At 40.6% G+C, this 18,389-nt stretch overlaps 1 protein-coding gene across 3 annotated transcripts in view; it reads left to right on the top strand.

Annotated features, from left to right (window-relative positions):
- Positions 1 to 18,389, top strand: part of NAV3 (neuron navigator 3) — a 1,112,283-nt gene that overhangs the window by 1,038,867 nt on the left and 55,027 nt on the right. For all 3 annotated transcript variants that reach the window (XM_085653004.1, XM_085653005.1, XM_085653006.1), the window contains 2 exons: positions 1,248 to 1,319; positions 9,835 to 10,031. In XM_085653004.1, the coding sequence (XP_085509130.1) occupies positions 1,248 to 1,319; positions 9,835 to 10,031 (269 nt within the window). The remainder of the gene's footprint in view (positions 1 to 1,247; positions 1,320 to 9,834; positions 10,032 to 18,389) is intronic.

Here is an 18,389-nt window from a genome sequence, read left to right as displayed (position 1 = left end):
GTGCGAGTTGTGAAATTTCAACAATATATGTAAATAATTGGGCCACCATATTTCTAGGATTCTCCTCTATTTATAAACCTGGTATATTACTAAAAGTGAACGTACATCACATCTTTTTTTCCAGTCAGGAGGTACGTTCGAAAATGATTTTGCTGAAGGCTTGTTATTGCAATCACTAAGCCGAGCTACACATTTTGTGCATGTCATTATCAATCATGTGTTATGCTTTTCAAAGACTCTTCAAGTCAAAAGCATTGATTGAAAATCAGAAGTGGGGAAAATAACTTGTGATTTTAGTTTAAATGTTTTTGAAGTGCCACATATATCAACTTGTGTGCTTCAGTCTGTGGCATTTGATGCTCCGATCACTCCTTTTGAGTTATTTATTAGAATTACATCAGTTTGACATGTGGTTCAGTGCAGACACAGTTTCTCAATTCGTAGGTCGACCAGCACCATTCTGTGATGGCCAACCTATGAATGTAAGTATGTTTATGTAGATCAAGTGATTGTAATGAAGGATGCACGATCATAAATAATTAAGATATCCTTTATTGTAGTGGAAGAGCTGAACCAGCATGCAAACAGCTCCAATCCCAAGCGTAACTGAAAATCCTCCAAAAGATACATTCCATAGAATGACTCCAGTACATTCTATCAATGACATACATAAACTTCCACATTACATCTTACGGAATGTTGAACCATTCGAAACGCTAAGAATGAAAAAACAACACATCCCCCTTTCTCCTGAACAATAAACAATTGAAGAACAAAACAATGAAAAGAAATAAAAAAAAACATTCTAATAATCTTATGCTTTAATACAATTCCTAAATACTATGCATTCACTTATTGCTAACAATATAATCTTTCAACCATGAAGGCACCATCTTGAAAATCCTCCAAAAGATACATTCCATAGAATGACTCCAGTACATTCTATCAGTGACATACATAAACTTCCACATTATATCTTAAGGAATGTTGAACCATTCGAAACGCTAAGAATGAAAACACAACAGTGATTCCTCTCACTTATAAAAGTGTTGTTTTACAATTGTGTCATTTAATTAGAGCTTAGATATTTGTGTTTTGAAACAAACTTTTAAGGTGAGCTGTGAAAGCTACCATACCACGGACTGCTGAATCTTCATGAAATCCCTAATATGGCGCTCACAGTGCATGCCTTATTATTTCACTCGAAGGGCCAAGTTAATGTGAGTTATGTTTCTCTCTTTCCTTAGTCCTTATATCATTGGAACCATGAACCAGGGTGCTTCTTCATCCCCAAATCTCGAGTTACATCATAACTTCAGGTAAATACACTCTATAATGTTGAGCATTTTTAGTAATTGTTGATAATCTTATGATCAGTCATGCCTGAATTTAAACTTGTCATATTTAAAGAGATTTACAAAACAATGCTCACAGATTATGTTAATAAATTCCTCAGTCATGTCAGTTCAACAAATGTGGATAGATTTTATTGCTTGAAATCTTCTTTTTTGTAAATCTTTTAGTTATCAAGACATCTGCGCTAGTGCTGTTACGTTGAAATCTGAGAACCAGGATTTAAGCAGACTTGACAGGGGCACAAGATAGGGCTTGGACCCAAGAGGATTTAGGCAATTTTGAATCGAATTAATAGAGAGTGGAGACTTCTTCATTGTGATGGTATGAATGTGGTCTTATTTGGGTTTCATTTGAGAGAATAATTAGCCATTAACAGCTCTAGAGCTTCCGAGAAGGATCTTAAACACAATATGGTTTCCTAGGTAAATATGTTCATCATGATGATAGAATGGAAAAGGAGTGAACCTTTTCTAAGTTGCTCTATTAATGCTCATCCTAGTACCCGCTGTTAAGTGAAGAAGTGCATTGGCAACTGTGTCCAATGCTGCATACTAACAGATAGAGAGGCCATTATGAGTGGCACCATAATGGAACTGGGTTTTCTCAGCCCTGGAATTACCGATACTAGTAGTACTGGTAAATCCAAGGGTCGGGAAAAGCTCTCCCATTACGAGCTGGACCCTGAGGGTCCACTAAGTAATGAAAAATTACAGTAGGAATATTTGATTGCAGGTCTTGATTCCTCGTTTTGAGACAGACTTTCACCCAGCGGTTTCAACTGCTTTTAGTTGCCTAAATCTCAGGGAGTTTTTGTCATAATTCCAATGGGGCTCTTAACTGTTAGCAGCTCCATTGGAATTAGGAGGCGACTTGTAATGAGGGCTCAGAGTGGTCAAGTAGCATTAACAGAGATACATATCCATATCTACTATCACATGCAGGGCACCATCTGTCACTTAAATTTCATTAGTTCTTCTCAGTCTCGTCCCAGAATGGTCAAGGTTGAAACTAGTCAATGGCATTTTATTTGAAGTGGAACTGCTTTTTTCTGTTATCTTCCCAAAAAACGAACATTTAGAGAACTGTCTAAGATTAGCAGAATTGTTGGGTAAAAATTTGGTTTCTTTAGTAGTAGTAGATTTTCTGGGGCTCAGGGAAAGTACCGTTAAACAGTGATGCATTTATAGTGATAAAAAACACGGAAGTATAATAACAAGAGCATTCTGAGTGAAGCCCTGAAGAAATGTATACAGTTTTTTCCTATGGGCCAGTTTGAGGTTAATTCAATTGATTTTAAAATTGTTCGTTTTGTTTTCTAAAACATGAGCAGTTGATCTATTTTCTTCAGATTCTCAACGAATCTGAAGAATATGGGGATCGAGTTAGTCTCCATAGTTTCTCTCTATGGTTAGTTTAATTTATATCTGCATAGAACCAGGACGCAGGTTTTCTAGGCTATTGGTTCAAATCTAATGCTGATCTCTAAAGTCTTATCACTGTAACATGTTTTAAGCATATTTCAGTTTGAGAAGACATGTTAGTCTTTTTTTTATTTTTGGTACATATCTTAGGTTTAGGGGTGGGTGTGACTGCCATAATTATCTCTATTGTAATTACTCATAAATACCCCAAAATTATTCGCAATTACATGAGAAGTATCATTCAGCATTTAGCGATATTATCTTAGTGCAGCTTGCATCCTTGTGCCCCAAATGGGCCTGGGGATGCATTTTGTACTAAGAAAATAGCACTAAGTGCTACAGAACATGAATAGCCGTACCCAGCAGTCACTCACTTTATCAAGTTCATTGTTCCTAGGCTTCTGCAGTAGGATGTTTGCCCCAAATTACTCTTAATACTAAAGCTGGCGCAATCACGCAATTTCTGTAATTTTGCACCTCAGAAGCAATTGCAATATACCACCATTGCCTTTTTGACTTGTGTCTTATACCCACTTGAATAGTGCTTCCTATTACAACAGAGATTGAGTATGGATTGATCTGGGTGTTAATAGATTGTGCTACCTGGTTACCATAGTGTGTAGGGTGATACTACACTCACGTGGCTGCTTCCACTTTTTCAGCCACCGCACTTTTCACTCCATGGTCCTGATGAAAGCCCTACTATTAACGTAAGAGGCTGAAACATGTTGACCTACACCTAAGGGATATCGAAGTACAATTTTCACTTCACCATATCCCATCTGTATTTTTTAATCATGTCCTAAGACCCCTTTTATTAAAGTATTTTCAAAGGGGCATTTCTTAGAGACATTTTTATTTCTCACCTGTTGCTGAGTACCCTACTCACAGAGCACTCACCTCACTCATCAAATCCCTCTCCGCTGTAATCAGGCGTTATAGCACAGCTAGGTTGCATTCGGCAGCCCAGCTGGAACCCCAATGATGAAACATGCCACCAACTAGGTTGGTGAATGAGGGGTCTGCTTATACATCCACTGGATGTTTGTCCTCTGCTAAACGATATTGAGTAATCAGAAGTGGTAACATTTTTGGTGGGTTCTTCCACGTTGTTTCTACTAAGCTCCTTATGTGTCATTATTTCGTGGATGTGTGATAAATCCGATTTATCATGTATGCTAGATAGCGTTAAATAATGAGGGAGCTGCTTAGATTTTATATGATGCATATCTTGAAGTCGATATTTCACTAATTTAGAGCCCACTGTATTTTACACCCAAGTGTGTAACCAATTCAAAAGAAAGTTACAAAACATTGTATTTATTGAGATTTTCCTGGAATGATGCCAGTGGGGTAAAGATAATAAATATACTGCTTAAAAGTAGTTTGTAATATCCAGCAGGGCAACACCACTTAAGCCAGCTCAAGTGCAAATTTTTGCTACAAAAATCTGGAAAATATTCCGTCTCTCTTAAATTAATTTTTCAAAAATACACAGATAATGGTACATAATAAGAATACCAATAGTGGAAACATACTTATTTTAATAACACTAAATCTCCTAAATACCCATATTCCTAAGTATCCTATCGATGTTGAGTTTTTGTTGCAACAAGAACGTTTAGATCTTGTGATCAGAACATTTAAATAGAAAAATCTCCAACTTGGCTTTATTTATGTTGTAGCTTTTCAATGTTGAGTGTTCCACCACTAATTGAAACAGTGAGTTTTAAAAAATATTTTTGGGGATCTAAATATAGGGCAATATTGACCACATAAAATCTTCATTTGTGTGCCCTGGGAGCCATAGATTTGATTACTGTTGTTGGTGTTATTGCCATAGCAAAGGGCTTTATGTGCATAGCAAAGACCATGGTAGATGGGTGTTACCCTGTCTCACAAATGATTCTGATTTGCTGTAATGCCTTCCCTTTTATAATCACTGATACTGAGACCCCTTCATAAATGGTCATTAGGGCTTGAATCAGTTGTGTAGGGAATTCCATTTTAGGTAACACATGCCACAGAATTTTCTATCAAATTAGATCACGCACTTTCTCTATGTTGTTAAAGAGAACTATAGCGTCAGTTTAGAGCTGCTGCAGAAATCTATGATTTCTGTTAAACTGATATTGGCATGTAGCTGGTGGTTGGGTATATCCCGTTTTGGTCGGGATATATTAAATGTGATATAACAGTTGCTAGCCAGTTTTGCTATTGCTTGAGTAAATATTTTCTAATCTGTATTTAATAGCATTGTAAGATGCTGTGAATTACGAGAGAAATGCAAAAAGAACAAATGATGGATGGAATGCTGAACAATGTCAAACTCTCACCCCCATTTCGGAGATCTGGGCCTAAATCCATAGTTTCTTTGCTCGCCATTCCAGTTTTGACCCAGCCATATGCAAATCAGTCTTGACCCTGCTTCCCATTGGAACAGTTCAGCTAAACTACCGGGCCAGACCCTCACTGGACCGGGAATAAGCATCCTAGGGCTTGTTTCAGGGGTTGCTTTTAGTCATTCCAGTTTGGCTTGGATTGTATTTTAACAATCCAAAGCTGTGATACTGTGCCTGGAGTGGTATAAGGCTGTTGTCAGTTTATACCTCAGCGTGGATGGCACTGTGCTAATTCTATGCTTAAAGACTTTGCTGCAGAAATGGCAAAATACTTTTTCCCTTTCTAGCTCAGCATGGATGGCACTGCTAATCCTATGCCTAAAATCTTTGCAAGAATCACAAACATTTGAGGTGAGCAGATTCAGAGTACTTCTGGTGTTGTAGAGTGCTGTATACATAAGCTGTTCTCCACCTAAACTTGGGAAGTATCCAGAGTTCTCTGCTTCTTATCTGCATATAAATATTTATATATTTATATATATAAAATGATAAACAAAAAGAATACATATTTTATTAGAATCCATAACTCTTTAGTTACTTTAGTCTTTGAGTTGCATAATTTGCAGCTGCTCCTGCTCTTGTTTTGCATGCTAATAATTTGCCTGTAAAAAAACCTTCTAAAATACCTGTTGTTCAGAAGTTTGTGAGATTACTATTTCCCTTTTTGACTAGAATGTTCTACGTTTGTCCTATTCTTTCCCCAGTTAAATAGATTTTCCCTGTTATTTTTAATGTTCAGTTTCCTCTCTGCCCCAGTCAACCTATTTTTCAGTATATTTAGCTCTTACTCTCTCATTTATTTTTACATATGCTGTAAAAGCTGCTACTTCTCCTCTAAGGGACCATTATGATGAAGGTTGGAATGGCTCCAACCGTCGGTCGGAGCGCTTCAGCCTGCATCTTAATAGGCTGGTTGGATTCCTTTCAAACCGATCCATTTCGATGGGGTCGGTCAGAATGGAATCCAAATCGGTTTTCTGAATGGCCTCTGACAGGCTCGTAGAGCCCGTCCGCCATTCGGAAACCCTGCAGTAATTCCTCGGCCGGCTCTTTCCAGCCAAGGTATTACAATGGCAGATTCTCACTGACTTTCTGTGCTGGCCTTTCCGACATAGAAAGGCATTGGGAAACTATCTTTGGGGGCCCCCAGCAGTGCCACCATGGGTGCAAAGCAGCCGAATGGCAGCCAAGGGGCTCATATGGGGCCCCCTATTGATCCCTGCACCCAGTGGCAGGCACCTTGAGGTGTCTGCCGCCGGGTGCAGGGATGAACTGCGTCTCTTCTCTTTCCACGGGAGCATGCATTGCGTTCGGCATGCATGCCCCCTTGCATCCTACTTCCTGGGCTGGAACCGACAACAGGAGGTCGTTCGGTTCCAGTTCCAAACCAATGTCGGACAGACTCCGGTCCGTCCGACATTGGATTTGGGCCCTAAGTTTTGTTTAAAGGCATCCCATATGATCCCTTGTGCAGTGGTACCCATATTTTCCTGAAAAATATTACGGTGCCTTCCTTCATTTTTTAATAAACTCCAAACTAGTAGTAAGCTTTATGTCAAATCTATATTGAGGAGTTCTTCAGCATTTTGTAGAGTTACATTAAGGTGAATGGTTGAGTGGTCTTAAAAACAGATTTGCTAAATATATGAAGTGTATTATTTGATCTTTTCTGGGATCAGGTAGACATCTATGCAAGATGCAGTTTAATGTCTGCTCAAAAAATGAGTGAAATTCACTATTGTGATATTGATTTTCCTACAGGTCTACAGACCCAAACTCTCCTTTTGTCTTAAAAGTGCTTTAGTGAATTGAGGTTTTCTTGGTTTGAAATCTGCTCTCGTAGAGTCTAGAGCTGTGGATTGTAAACATTCAAAATCCCCTCCCATTAGTAGGTCTGGTGAAAAATCTGCTAGTAAAGTTGTTAATTCATAAATTGATCATCCTCAATTGGGTCATAGTAAGGTACTAATGTCATTGTTTGTTTATCACTGCTGCTAGCCACTACCTGGATTGTTGCTGCTAGCCACCTACCTGCTTCGTCCTGTGCATTGTTTTCTGTAATCCCATCAAACCCATTTGTTTTCCAGTATAGCCACCCCTCTATGCCCAACAAAGTAAAGGAGCATGCTAATGGGACAAAGACGACGGGTTAGTCTATGTACAGGCTGACAAAAGTGGATGAAAATGCATCCTTATTTAGTTTAAAATGTAGCCTCTGTCATTCTTATTTTAGTCAGAGTAGGAGTATATCTTGGGGTAAAACCAGATGCTGCAACCCTTTGAGTGGGGCATTCAGATTCTAGATTTGTAAGAGAAACAAAGCAAAGATCCAGATTATTTATTTTTACAAACTGCACAAAATAGAACAAAGTCATGACAGTAGTAATGTTCTTCAAAAACTTCAGCTTGTAAGTTCTCTTATTATTTTCATCTCTATTTTAAGACCTAAATGATAGATGTTTGTTTAGAAGTGATGTAATATGGGAGTAAATATGGCACTTAAATGAGCTGCAAAATTTTAACTGTAGCGAGAGGGTGATAAAAACATGAAAGGCACTGGTTATGCATGCAGAAAAATGTACATTAGTCTTCGGATTTATTTGAGTCTGTTTTTGTGTATCATGGAAAAACCCTTGGAAATTAGCAGATTGAAGCAGGAGAGCAGCAGAGCAAGGTTTCTGTAGTGCAATTAAGGTCCTGAGCTTGGACCCAGTGCGTCTTTTAGAACATATAGTTTAATATACTAGAAATAGAATTATATGAGCAGCATGAGTTACTGTGTGTGTGAGAATTTGCAAACATTTGGTGGGATTACAGAATACGCTACTTTATGTGTGTGGTATTTGAAAAATTTTGTATTGCAAATGGGTATATCACGTAATGGCACTTGTCAGCTGGTGGGGTAGTGGATGGAGTGACTGTTCTAATGCCCGGAACTGTGGGAGAGGTCACAAATGCAATGGGGCAGGATTTAGAATCTGAAATTGTGGACAAACGAACTTAGTCTGAAACACCAACAATACAATCCATGGAAAAGAAAAAGCAAAGTAATATAGGCAGAAAAGGGAAGGATCTTTAGTAAGTTCTCCTTATATGGTCATAGCTAGATATTGCCATCCCCACTGACCTTGCTTGGTGATTCTAGGGGTGGGAGGTATACTATGGAGCTTCAGTTGATAAAGTCTAGGAATTAAATTATTCTATTGTAGTTCCCTGCAAACTGTGGTGGGGGGAGGGGATTGTCACTGTTCACCAGGGTACTTTGTTGATGTACTACACATTCACATGTGTATGGCGAAAGCTGTATTTGGAGCTTACATTTATTTCAGTAAAACAAATAATTGAATTTAAAAATTCAACTTTTCATCTCAGTGAAGAATATTGCTAAGATTTGGCTCGGGCCTATTCAAGCAGTGAACAGAAATTCTGAAGTAGAGTAAGATAATAAATTAAACTATGTGAAATAATTAATTAGTCCTTAGCTACTGGTGATAGAGAGACAGAAGCAGTAAATAAAAGGACATAGGTGAATGTTTAATATTCAGGGCCCGATTACGATGTGGGCTGGAACAGCTCTGACCGTCGGTCGGAGCCCTCCAGCCTGCATCGTAATAGGCTGGTCAGATTCCTTTCTGACCAAGCAATTTCGATGGGCTCGGTCGGAAGGGAATTCGAATAGGGTTTCCGAATGCCTTCCGAATGGCTCAGAGAGCCTGTCTGCCAGTCGGAAAACCTGCAGTAATTCCTTGGCCGGCTCTTTCCGGCCGAGGGATTACGATGGCAGCTTCCCACTGCTTTTCTGTGCCAGCCTTTCTGACACAGAAAGGCATTGGGAAGCTGTCTTTGGGGGCCCCCAGTAGGGCCCCCATGGGTGCAAGGCACCCTTGGTGCCCCCCTGTTGATCCCTGTACCTGCACCTCTGCTCTTTACAATGAGGGCATGCATTCTGTTTGGAATGGAATAGGAAAGAATAGGATTGTGACTGAATAGGGTTCGGTCGCATCCTAATTCCTGGGCTGAAACTGACGACAGAAGGTCATTCGGGTCCAGTTCCAAACCGATGTCGGGCGGACTCAGGTCCGTCCAACATCGTAATCAGGACCTCAGTGTAGGAGAAAACTTGTCTCATAATATGTCATTCTAAGACCCAAGAAGAGATTATGTAGGGTGTTATATTTCCTCCAATTTTGCACTCTCACGCCAACCTTTTTTGGCTTAAATGTGTGTTTGTAAAAGTGGTATGGCAATAACAGTAGAAAGCTATGTAAAGATTCACAAATGTTTCTCACACATACTAATGAATATCCTCCCTTTCCTCTCCTGGAAAAAAAGATATTTCAATTCTCCTGCTAAAATCAGTATTGCGTAAATCTCAGTGCCACCTTTATAGTTAATGTTTGCTTAATGTCATTATTTGAATCAGGACTTGAAATTTACATCCTTGTATGGCTTTCTATGTGCACCTACCCAAAGCGTATATCCTAAGAGAAAAATACAATATTGAAAAGTGAGATAAAAGATATAAGATATCTTTCTTCAAATGAATGTTGTAATTCTTTCAAAAAGTATGATTTAAAATGAATTCTAAATATTGTTATTAGAAAATGTTGCATTCTTTACATTTTATCTAATCTAATCAATGCTTACATATTCAGGTGGATTCTCTGTGCAAACCATACAGACCCAGTGAAGAGTTTTCTAGGTAGATACCTTCGAAGGAAGTTAATTGAGACTGAGATAGAAAAAAATGTGCGCAACAGTGACCTCATTAAAATAATTGACTGGATACCTAAAACATGGCATCATCTCAATAACTTCTTGGAAACACACAGTTCGTCGGATGTTACAATTGGTGAGTTTTCAACAATATATCTAAAAATAATTTGTGTGCGTATTTATTTGCTTGTAAAAGTTGCAGACACACGAGTGTTCAAAAATAACAGTAAAAAGAACTTTAAAAAATCTAAATGGCTCTGTGATAATGCTTCAAAGGGTAGTCACCCGGACCAAGTAGGTGTTCTCTTTTGTTTTACACTATGGTCATGAAGCATCTATAATGTCTGGTTTTGCTGGGGAAAAAACGATTATTTCAGCACTATATTCACCCTTCAAAGTTGTTAACTTGACTATATCTTTGGGTGAAAATATATTTAGCATTATTTTGCTTTATTAACATGCAAAGAGATAAAGTGTTGCTGAATGTTCACAGACTCCTTAAAAGGTCTGGTTATGCATTGTTGTGTCTAAAATGAAGAAGATAACTAATGCATAATTTGATGATCTTTGACATTTATTTGATTCTGGGACGATTGGACAACCTCTCACATTTTTACAGTGCCTTAAATTGTAAACATGTGCCATGTAATGTGCAGTGCAAAAATATGGAATGGAAATATTTAAACACCTATGTGTTGTGTAAGGAATGCAAACAACCCTTAATTCATGATATACAGAGCTAATTTCCTCTGTACTCAAGATACAGATACCTGCACACGTGCCTTCTACTGTGAATACCAAAATAATCCACCAATCCCTTAACTCAGATTCTGTTGGAAGCTTATATCTTCTCAAAAATATACAAACGCATCACTTGAAAAATGTGCAGTCAGCTAGATTACAAGCTATTAGGAATTGGAAATATTGGAATTGAAATGTCTTCTCTCTTTGAAAATAGTGTACCTACTAAGAAACAGTTCATCAGCCCTATTATGTACAAAATGAAAGGTGGAATGCATAGAAATGTTTTCCTATATTGTTCAAGTACACTTGATTCAAATAATTAATTCAGGGCATGCACTAAAGTGTTTTGTAAGTGAAGGTCTTTTCTGTGATCCACTAGCTGTGGACTTTATCTTGATCTTCTTTTTCTCCACCAAATAATTTGATCCCCCTTTTTTCCTGAGGAATGCTCATTAACACTTCAACCATGTTTGTTATTATTTCAAAGCTTCTGCAATTATCAGTGCACTGACAAAAACTTTTATAAATGAATTTATAGGCCTGTTGTACAGAATTCTATATCAGTATTGTTACTTAACACTTTACTTAATACGAAAGATGTTTAGTTATACACTTGCTCATTTCAGTGGCTTTATGGGGAAATCCTTTCTGTTATTCCCCATGCGTTAAAATCTCTCTATCATTGAAAATGAAGGCACACATTTGAGAAGACCTTGGAATTGCAAAGGTTTGCCAGTAGAATGTGAATTGTATATTTACATATTCAAAAATGAATTTAAGTATCCTTGTTTACATTTGCATGAGAAACTGCCTGATACCTGCAGTGAGAAGGTCTTCGTAAATTGATTGCTGAGCGAGTTGAAACTGAGATCTGTTGCCACTGAGCATGCTCATGGTCTCTGCCTGTTACGCCCACGTCGCTTGGTGCTGGTTGGGCTAGTTTTTCATCTCGTTCCCTCTTCTCTTTGAACCAGCTCTTGGATCGTCAGCACCCTTTCAAACAGCCCTTCCTGAACCCATTGTCCTGAAGTTGCAGAAGATTAGTGTTGGGGTCTTGAGGAGCCACAGCTTGGTGTTTGAGGCAAGACCGTTTTAGGTGTGCAAAGAAGAGATGAAACACTTGGAACTGCATAAAGGCTCTGTTTGCATCATCAGAACTGCTCTGTGCTGTTCCAATTCAGATCAGTGTTACCTGGTTTAGGAGTTGTGGAGAGGTATCAGTGCCATTCAGCTGCCCTATAGACCACCCTTCTCCAAACATATTGTTGTCTTCCAGGTCCACCTTGCCATCCCCCTAATTAACACAGCCCTAGATTCCCATGCCTCTTCAGGAAATCTTGGTTGTGCAGGCATCATGTCCAAGATTGAGACCAGTTGGGAAGCCGAACAAGGGATTGGGATTGGTAGAAGCAAAATGATGAGTGAGAATCTCTAGTATATTTGTATTACATCCCTTTCTCATCCTGAAAACACACTGTAAGCTCTTTTTAGTTGGGTAGACTTTGGGTGATGGGGTGGTCACAATCCAAGCTTGGTTTAAGCCCCCCACTCCCTGAGAGAATGGTCTCTTGCTAATGGACTGTTCACTTATAATTTAAGCCCAGAGAGAGGAGTGCTTCAGTGAAATTAAGATTTATTTTTGCAGCATTTGGAACTAGCTCTCAGGATGAGAAAGAAGGTGGTAGAAGGTGATTGCTGTATCAGTCTCCACATTAATGAGTAATGAAGCTATCCGTGATAGACTCCTCTTGTACTGTACAATCTGTTAAATATTGCAAAATGTCTGAAACCAATAGAAAATCATCTTCTGCCTCCACATTGCATTACTTCTGGACATATATAAGACTCACTAATCAATCACTATTCTCCTTTGAACAAACATCCTCTCCACTGGCAGAACCCATATGCAGCTTTGCATTAAAGCAGTTTAAACATTCACAGGATGTGACTGAGTGAGCTAGGCATATCAACAAACTTCCCCCACATTTTTGATGGAGGAGGAGACCATGCAATCAATGAATCTACTGATTCCGACAATCCTCTAACAGGAAATATCGAAGAATCTTCCTGTCTCTCCTTCTCTCTATGTCCAATTAGGGATCCTCGCCTCACCTCTTCTTCATGCCTACAGCTCAAATTTAGTTACTAGGCTGTAGAAATTAAGGGGGTGAGAACCCACTTCAAACAATACTCTTAATCCTTGACAGGGAGAACCACTAAAGTCAATAAATAAACCTGTTCTTAACCCTTTGATGCGTCAGCAAAAAGCAGCTCAGTCTTAACTTGAAGGCAATGTGTAAAGTATTTGTGCAGCACACAAACATTGAAGAAGTAAAAGCACATCACAAGAAAAATCCCAAACTGTTGGACCTCACATCCTTGTTGTGGTTTTCCCCCAATTGTTTGCCTTCCATCCTCTGGTATTTGCTGGCTTTAGGACTTTGCACACGTAACCACTGCTAATCAGTGCTACATTGCTTGTGCTCTCTGCATTAAACATTGTAACATTTGCTTACACCTAATTGACATATTTAATTTACTTGTCTGTCCTGAGTAAACTGATACTATATGTACCGAGGGCCTAAAATGAAATGCTGCTAGTGGGCCTGCAGCACTTATTGTCCCACCCACTTAAATAGCCTTTTCAACACATCTCAGGCCTACCATTGAAGCCTTTTTGTGCGGTTTAAAGTGCCATTTTGACCCTTTGCCTGGCCTAAATGTTCCTTTTTAGTTCATATGTCACCATTAGGGTAGGCCCCCAAAATAGCCCTTAGGGTAGGGTGCAGTATGTTTAAAACGATGGATGTGTACTTTTACATGACCTGGTAGTGAAAAACCCTTAATTTAATTTGTTTACTACTGCAAGCCCCACCTCTCCTATAGGAAAACACTGGGTTACTTTATTACATTTAATAAGTGCTAGCTTTCAATTGGGAGAAATTTGGCATGTTGACTTTGGTGTCTAAAGAATTGTAATTTAAAACCCTCTTTATTGGTTAAGTTGAATTTTAAGTCACAATTCTGAAAATGCCACTTTTAGAAAGTCGGCATTGTCTTGTCCTAACCATATTGTGCCTGAACCCTTGGTCACATGACTAGGTGTAGCTGGCAGTTGGTCTTTCTGTATTGCTTTCAGACAGTGAGAAAAAGGGGAATAAGTGCTGGCCGGATGGGTCATCTCTGACTTGATGAGAGGGGAACGGTCATCCTTCCAAACTTGCACATCACAAAGGCTCAGCTTGAGCACACCCACAAAGGGTTTGACGCTAGTCTTCTGTGACACCAGAGTAGCTGGTGCCAGGGAAGAGAGTTAGGAAATTCCAAGCACCTCTGGGGAGATATAAATATTGAAGCGTCAGACCCAACTCTTCTGTACACCTGGACTGATACTCTGCTGCCCTTCTGTCTGAGTGAAAAGGACTGGACCTACATCTTGAACTCAGGAGCTCCAGAGTGACTCCAAGGGCTAGCTGATCAGAGCCTCGGGTACAGAAAAGGCTCCCACCTTGAACCCAGCACCTCGTCTGTCTGCTGTGAGTCCTGCCACCTAAGTGTTGTCTCTCAGTTCTGGCCCCTTGGAAATGGGCTTGAAGGTGCTCTGCCTGCTTAGCTCTGGTCCTGTGAGCAGAACCAACGCAGTGTGACACATTATCTCGCAGCTCCACTTCATAACCGCTACAGCGTAATGCATCCTGACGCCGGACCTCCCATCGAAGCCCTGTAGCTTCTTCAGAACTACCACAACAAATCCTCGACACAACTCTCTGCAATTCAGGATTTGAGGTGCTTTATTCAGTGAGCCTAACATGGTCCATGAATCTGGCCTGTGATCTATCGCAGTCAGCCTAGACTTTGTCTTAGTCTGGTGTGACCAGATAACCACAGGTGTAACTTAGTGCTTCTAGGCACTATTTTTACTTAAAACATTGAAAGTTAATTTCTCCGGTTCTACTAATTGGATTTTTATTGTATTGGTCTCAACTAGTTTATTACAGTCTATGTATAGTTTATTTTTCGAAATTGGTGAGGAATTTTATTTTTCTTGTGTTGTGTTTTCAGCTTTGTTACTGTTTGAAGTGCTGTCAAAATACTTTACAGATTGTCTTAAGATAAGCATGATTGCTTTTGTGCCTACCTAACAGAGAGTTAAGTACAGATTAATTTGGGGTTTGCTTATGTTTCATCCTGTGGTTGCTGCTTGAGTAGGGTTTCACGACCCTGAGCCAGTAACCCAATTTCTTACACAAGCCAATTTAGAAATATAGAGTATAATATAATCAATAAAATGATAACAAAACAACAATTCAATATAGAGATAAAAATGTGTAAACTTTGAATTTAAAAAGCATCTCAAACTGCCAACCACGGACCACCAGGTCAAGATCAAAGGTTAAGGCAGACTGCAAAAGATCACTTTTCAGATACAAGGATCAGTTTACTCATAGTGAAAAGTTTACGTTCTGATGTAGAAACATGTAGGGGAAAATGTGTCTGTCAACAAGTCATCTGACTGGGCAAGCTGCAAGCTAAATCCAAATCGATGCTCGACAAGAGTGGGCTCCTAATGAGCATGGTTGTGGTGCTACCATTATCGAATGTGGGTAAAAAAAAAGTTCACAGAAGCTAAGCCCATGCCGAGGAAGGCCTCGATGTTAAGCGGATACTAATTGTCATCAGTCCAAGTGAAGTCCTCAACTTTCAGACTTAAAAGTGTTGGAATTGGCCGTTTCTGCAGGGCTATCCCCAAACTATTTTTCTGACCCTGTTTTTGTTGGCTATAGAATTCTGGGCATAAGTGTATATGCTCTCTGTATAAATTATTACAATGATTAGTTAGCCATGATTGGCATATTTGATACTGGTAAGTCCCAGGTAAAGTGCAGGGTGTGTGCCAGGGCCTGTAAATCAAATGTCGAAGTCCATTTTTGTCTTTAAGTGTATGTTAATGTGAATTGTATATACGTGTAAGTTCATGTGTGAATTTGATAAGTCTGTGTTTCTTTTTCAGTCCCAAAAATTTTTTGATAAATTTGTCAATTAATAAGAAACAGGAATGGTCTAATAAAAATTCCATTCGGACAGATAAGAGTTGACTGTTCGTTACTCCATGAGTAGTAGGAGTGTACGGTAGTACGGAGCCGGGTTCATTGTTTTGTGTTCTGAACCTATAGAAAGTGAGCATTTTCTTACTTTACCATCCTGTGTGCCTCTGACTGTCTCTGTGCCTCTGACACTGACTCTGTGTATTCAGTATCTGGTGTTGGAGTGACTGGAGCTGGGGATGTGCATTCCCTCTAGACAGTCACTGCGTGGGGGTTTGAGGTGTGTCCTGCCTTGTCTAGGTGACTGATAGCTCTGCATTTAGAGTGGTGGGAGGAGTTTTACTTGCACCTGAATAGGCTGTGTCTCCTTTTCACAATGCTGTCTCCGCCCCCTGTGGTCATGCTTCACCAGGGAGGAGAGGACTAGTGTGGACTGGGTTTGGAGACCCTTACAGCAAAGAGAACAATGACAATTTGTGGCATAAGTATTGCACCTAAAATCCCCGGACTTTAGATTACTTCAATAAATAAGTGAAACCTGCCAAGAAGAAGAGCAAAAGGACTGTGTGAGGAGTGCTGCCTTTTCTTTGTGGGGGAGGGTTGGCCTGCAGCTGCTGCTTCTGTCTGTGGTGGAGGGAAAGGACTGACTCTTATTGTCCTGCTGTGATATCCTGCTGGTCAAGAATCTCCTGTGGCTTGTGTGTGCTGGGCTCCTGTTGGACGTCTCAGTGATACAAAAGACTCCAGAAAGATCCTGGCTGGATCTAAAAGTAACCTGCCTGGAAGGAGGGCTGAGAACTGTGGGAGGAGCGTTGCCCCTGGTGTGTGGGGTGGGACGGCCTGCAGTTGCTGCTCCTGGCTGGAGCAGGAGCGAAGGACTGGACTGTTCTTCACCATTTTACTTGTAACTCTGTGTTAGGAGCACTTTACCTAGAAGCCAGCACAGGGGGAGTGCTTGCTAGGAAAATAACGCTGTACTTCCCAGGCTAGAGCGTATGGAGAGCTCTTTGCCGATGGGAAGTGCTACATGAGTGAGCAAGTCCATTTCCCTTTTCCACAATAAGCGCGTGGAGAGCTCTTCAATCCGTAGGTCTGTCCCTTCATAAGCGAAAGCACTACGAAGAGCTCCAGGCATCGCCTGGCAAATAGCCGCCAAAGTCTGGCTGCACCTAGGAGAAGGAGCCCAACACAATCCTGCCTGCCCCTGATCGGAGTCATCACTGCAGCTGCTGTAAGAGACTACAACCACATACCTGACCAAAGGCACCACCTAAAGGCCCCAGGATCGAGGTTCGTCAGCAGCACAGCTGGTGCTGTGTGGGCGAGCAAAGTGGGAGACTAGAGATGTACCTCACATCCTACACTGGCATTGTGGCCGTTGCACCACGTTGTTGCGGGCTGCTGCTGTGTGCTGCCCCAGTAAGGGGGACCCAGCGCGGGCTCCCTGTTTGCTTTTGATGCACTCGTGGGTGAAGAAGTGCGGAGAGCGTCCTTGACGGAGAACCTTCGCTTTGGCAGTGGATGTCTCTGGTTATCACAGGAGTCACCAGATAAACTGTGGTGGCCGCGCAGAAGCTCGCGTTCCGTACATTGGCCCAAGGTTACCGTAGTCCCCAGAAGGAAAACGCAGGTGCTTTTGCACCCTGCGTGGGGAGCTTCAATGCCGATATAAAAGGAAATAGGAGTGCAGGTCTGCTGCACCCTATGGGCTCCTAGCGTGATGGGCGATTAGTGTATTTTTAGCCCTGACCTAACTACTGCACCTCTCTCCCAAATATGCTGTCATTTTTTGCTTGGTAATCACGGGATAACAATTGTCATTTCAGGACCTGAATAAAATATGGACAGTGATGGTGTAAGATGTGTTTTTGCCATACACCAACTATTAGTATATGCTTTTTGGCACTAAATGTGGTACGATGACAGCAGAGTAATTTCTGATGTCTGTGATGTTTTTGGCTATTAACATACAGGAAAGGGATTAAGGATCTATGTGTTTTATATGCATTTTATGAGTGATGTGATTCTTGGTCTAATGTATAATACAAAGGATATTTTTATCCAACCTTGTCTGTAGTGTATTTTTGTGGTGTGCCTAGTGTCACGGGTGTGTGTGTTGCACAAACGCTTTACACATTGTCTCTGGTATAAACCTGACAGCTCTGCCAAGCTACCAATATGGTGAGCAAGGGTTATCTTGTGTGTGTAACTCCCTTACCCTGACTAAACTGGTGGGTTCTGCCTGGCTTAGGTGCATACCATAGCCAACCAGAAACACCATTTCTAGCAGAAAGGTTTCTGTAAGTCGCACCTCCTCTGGTGGGGCAAACTGGCTAGTTAGAGCTGACTGGCTGCGACTTCAACTGTGACCTCGCTCTCCATCAGTTCAGGTAGACAGTTGGCAAAGGTGTTATAAGTCCCAATTCTTTCAGTCTGTGGGCAAGAGTAGCACACACTAACATCAGCCAAGCATCCAGGACCTGGGGGGCACCAGTTGGGGTCAGGGCTCACTCCAGCCAAAGCCAGCAGAAGCATCCAGGGCAGGTCCAGTTGGAACTGGTCAACTGGGCAGCTGCATGGAGAAAGGTCTCTGGTAGCTGCTTGTTTCACTATAGCTCAAATAGGAGGTGACTCAACTGACCCTTGAAGTCACTTCTGGAGTTTTGTGTCTAGCCTTCCTTTACATCCTTCAGACAGAAGGGCAT

This window comes from Triturus cristatus, chromosome 4_1 (genome assembly GCF_964204655.1).
Source record: "Triturus cristatus chromosome 4_1, aTriCri1.1, whole genome shotgun sequence".
Taxonomy (NCBI): Eukaryota; Metazoa; Chordata; class Amphibia; order Caudata; family Salamandridae; genus Triturus; species Triturus cristatus.
This window is presented reverse-complemented; position numbering and strand designations above follow the sequence as displayed.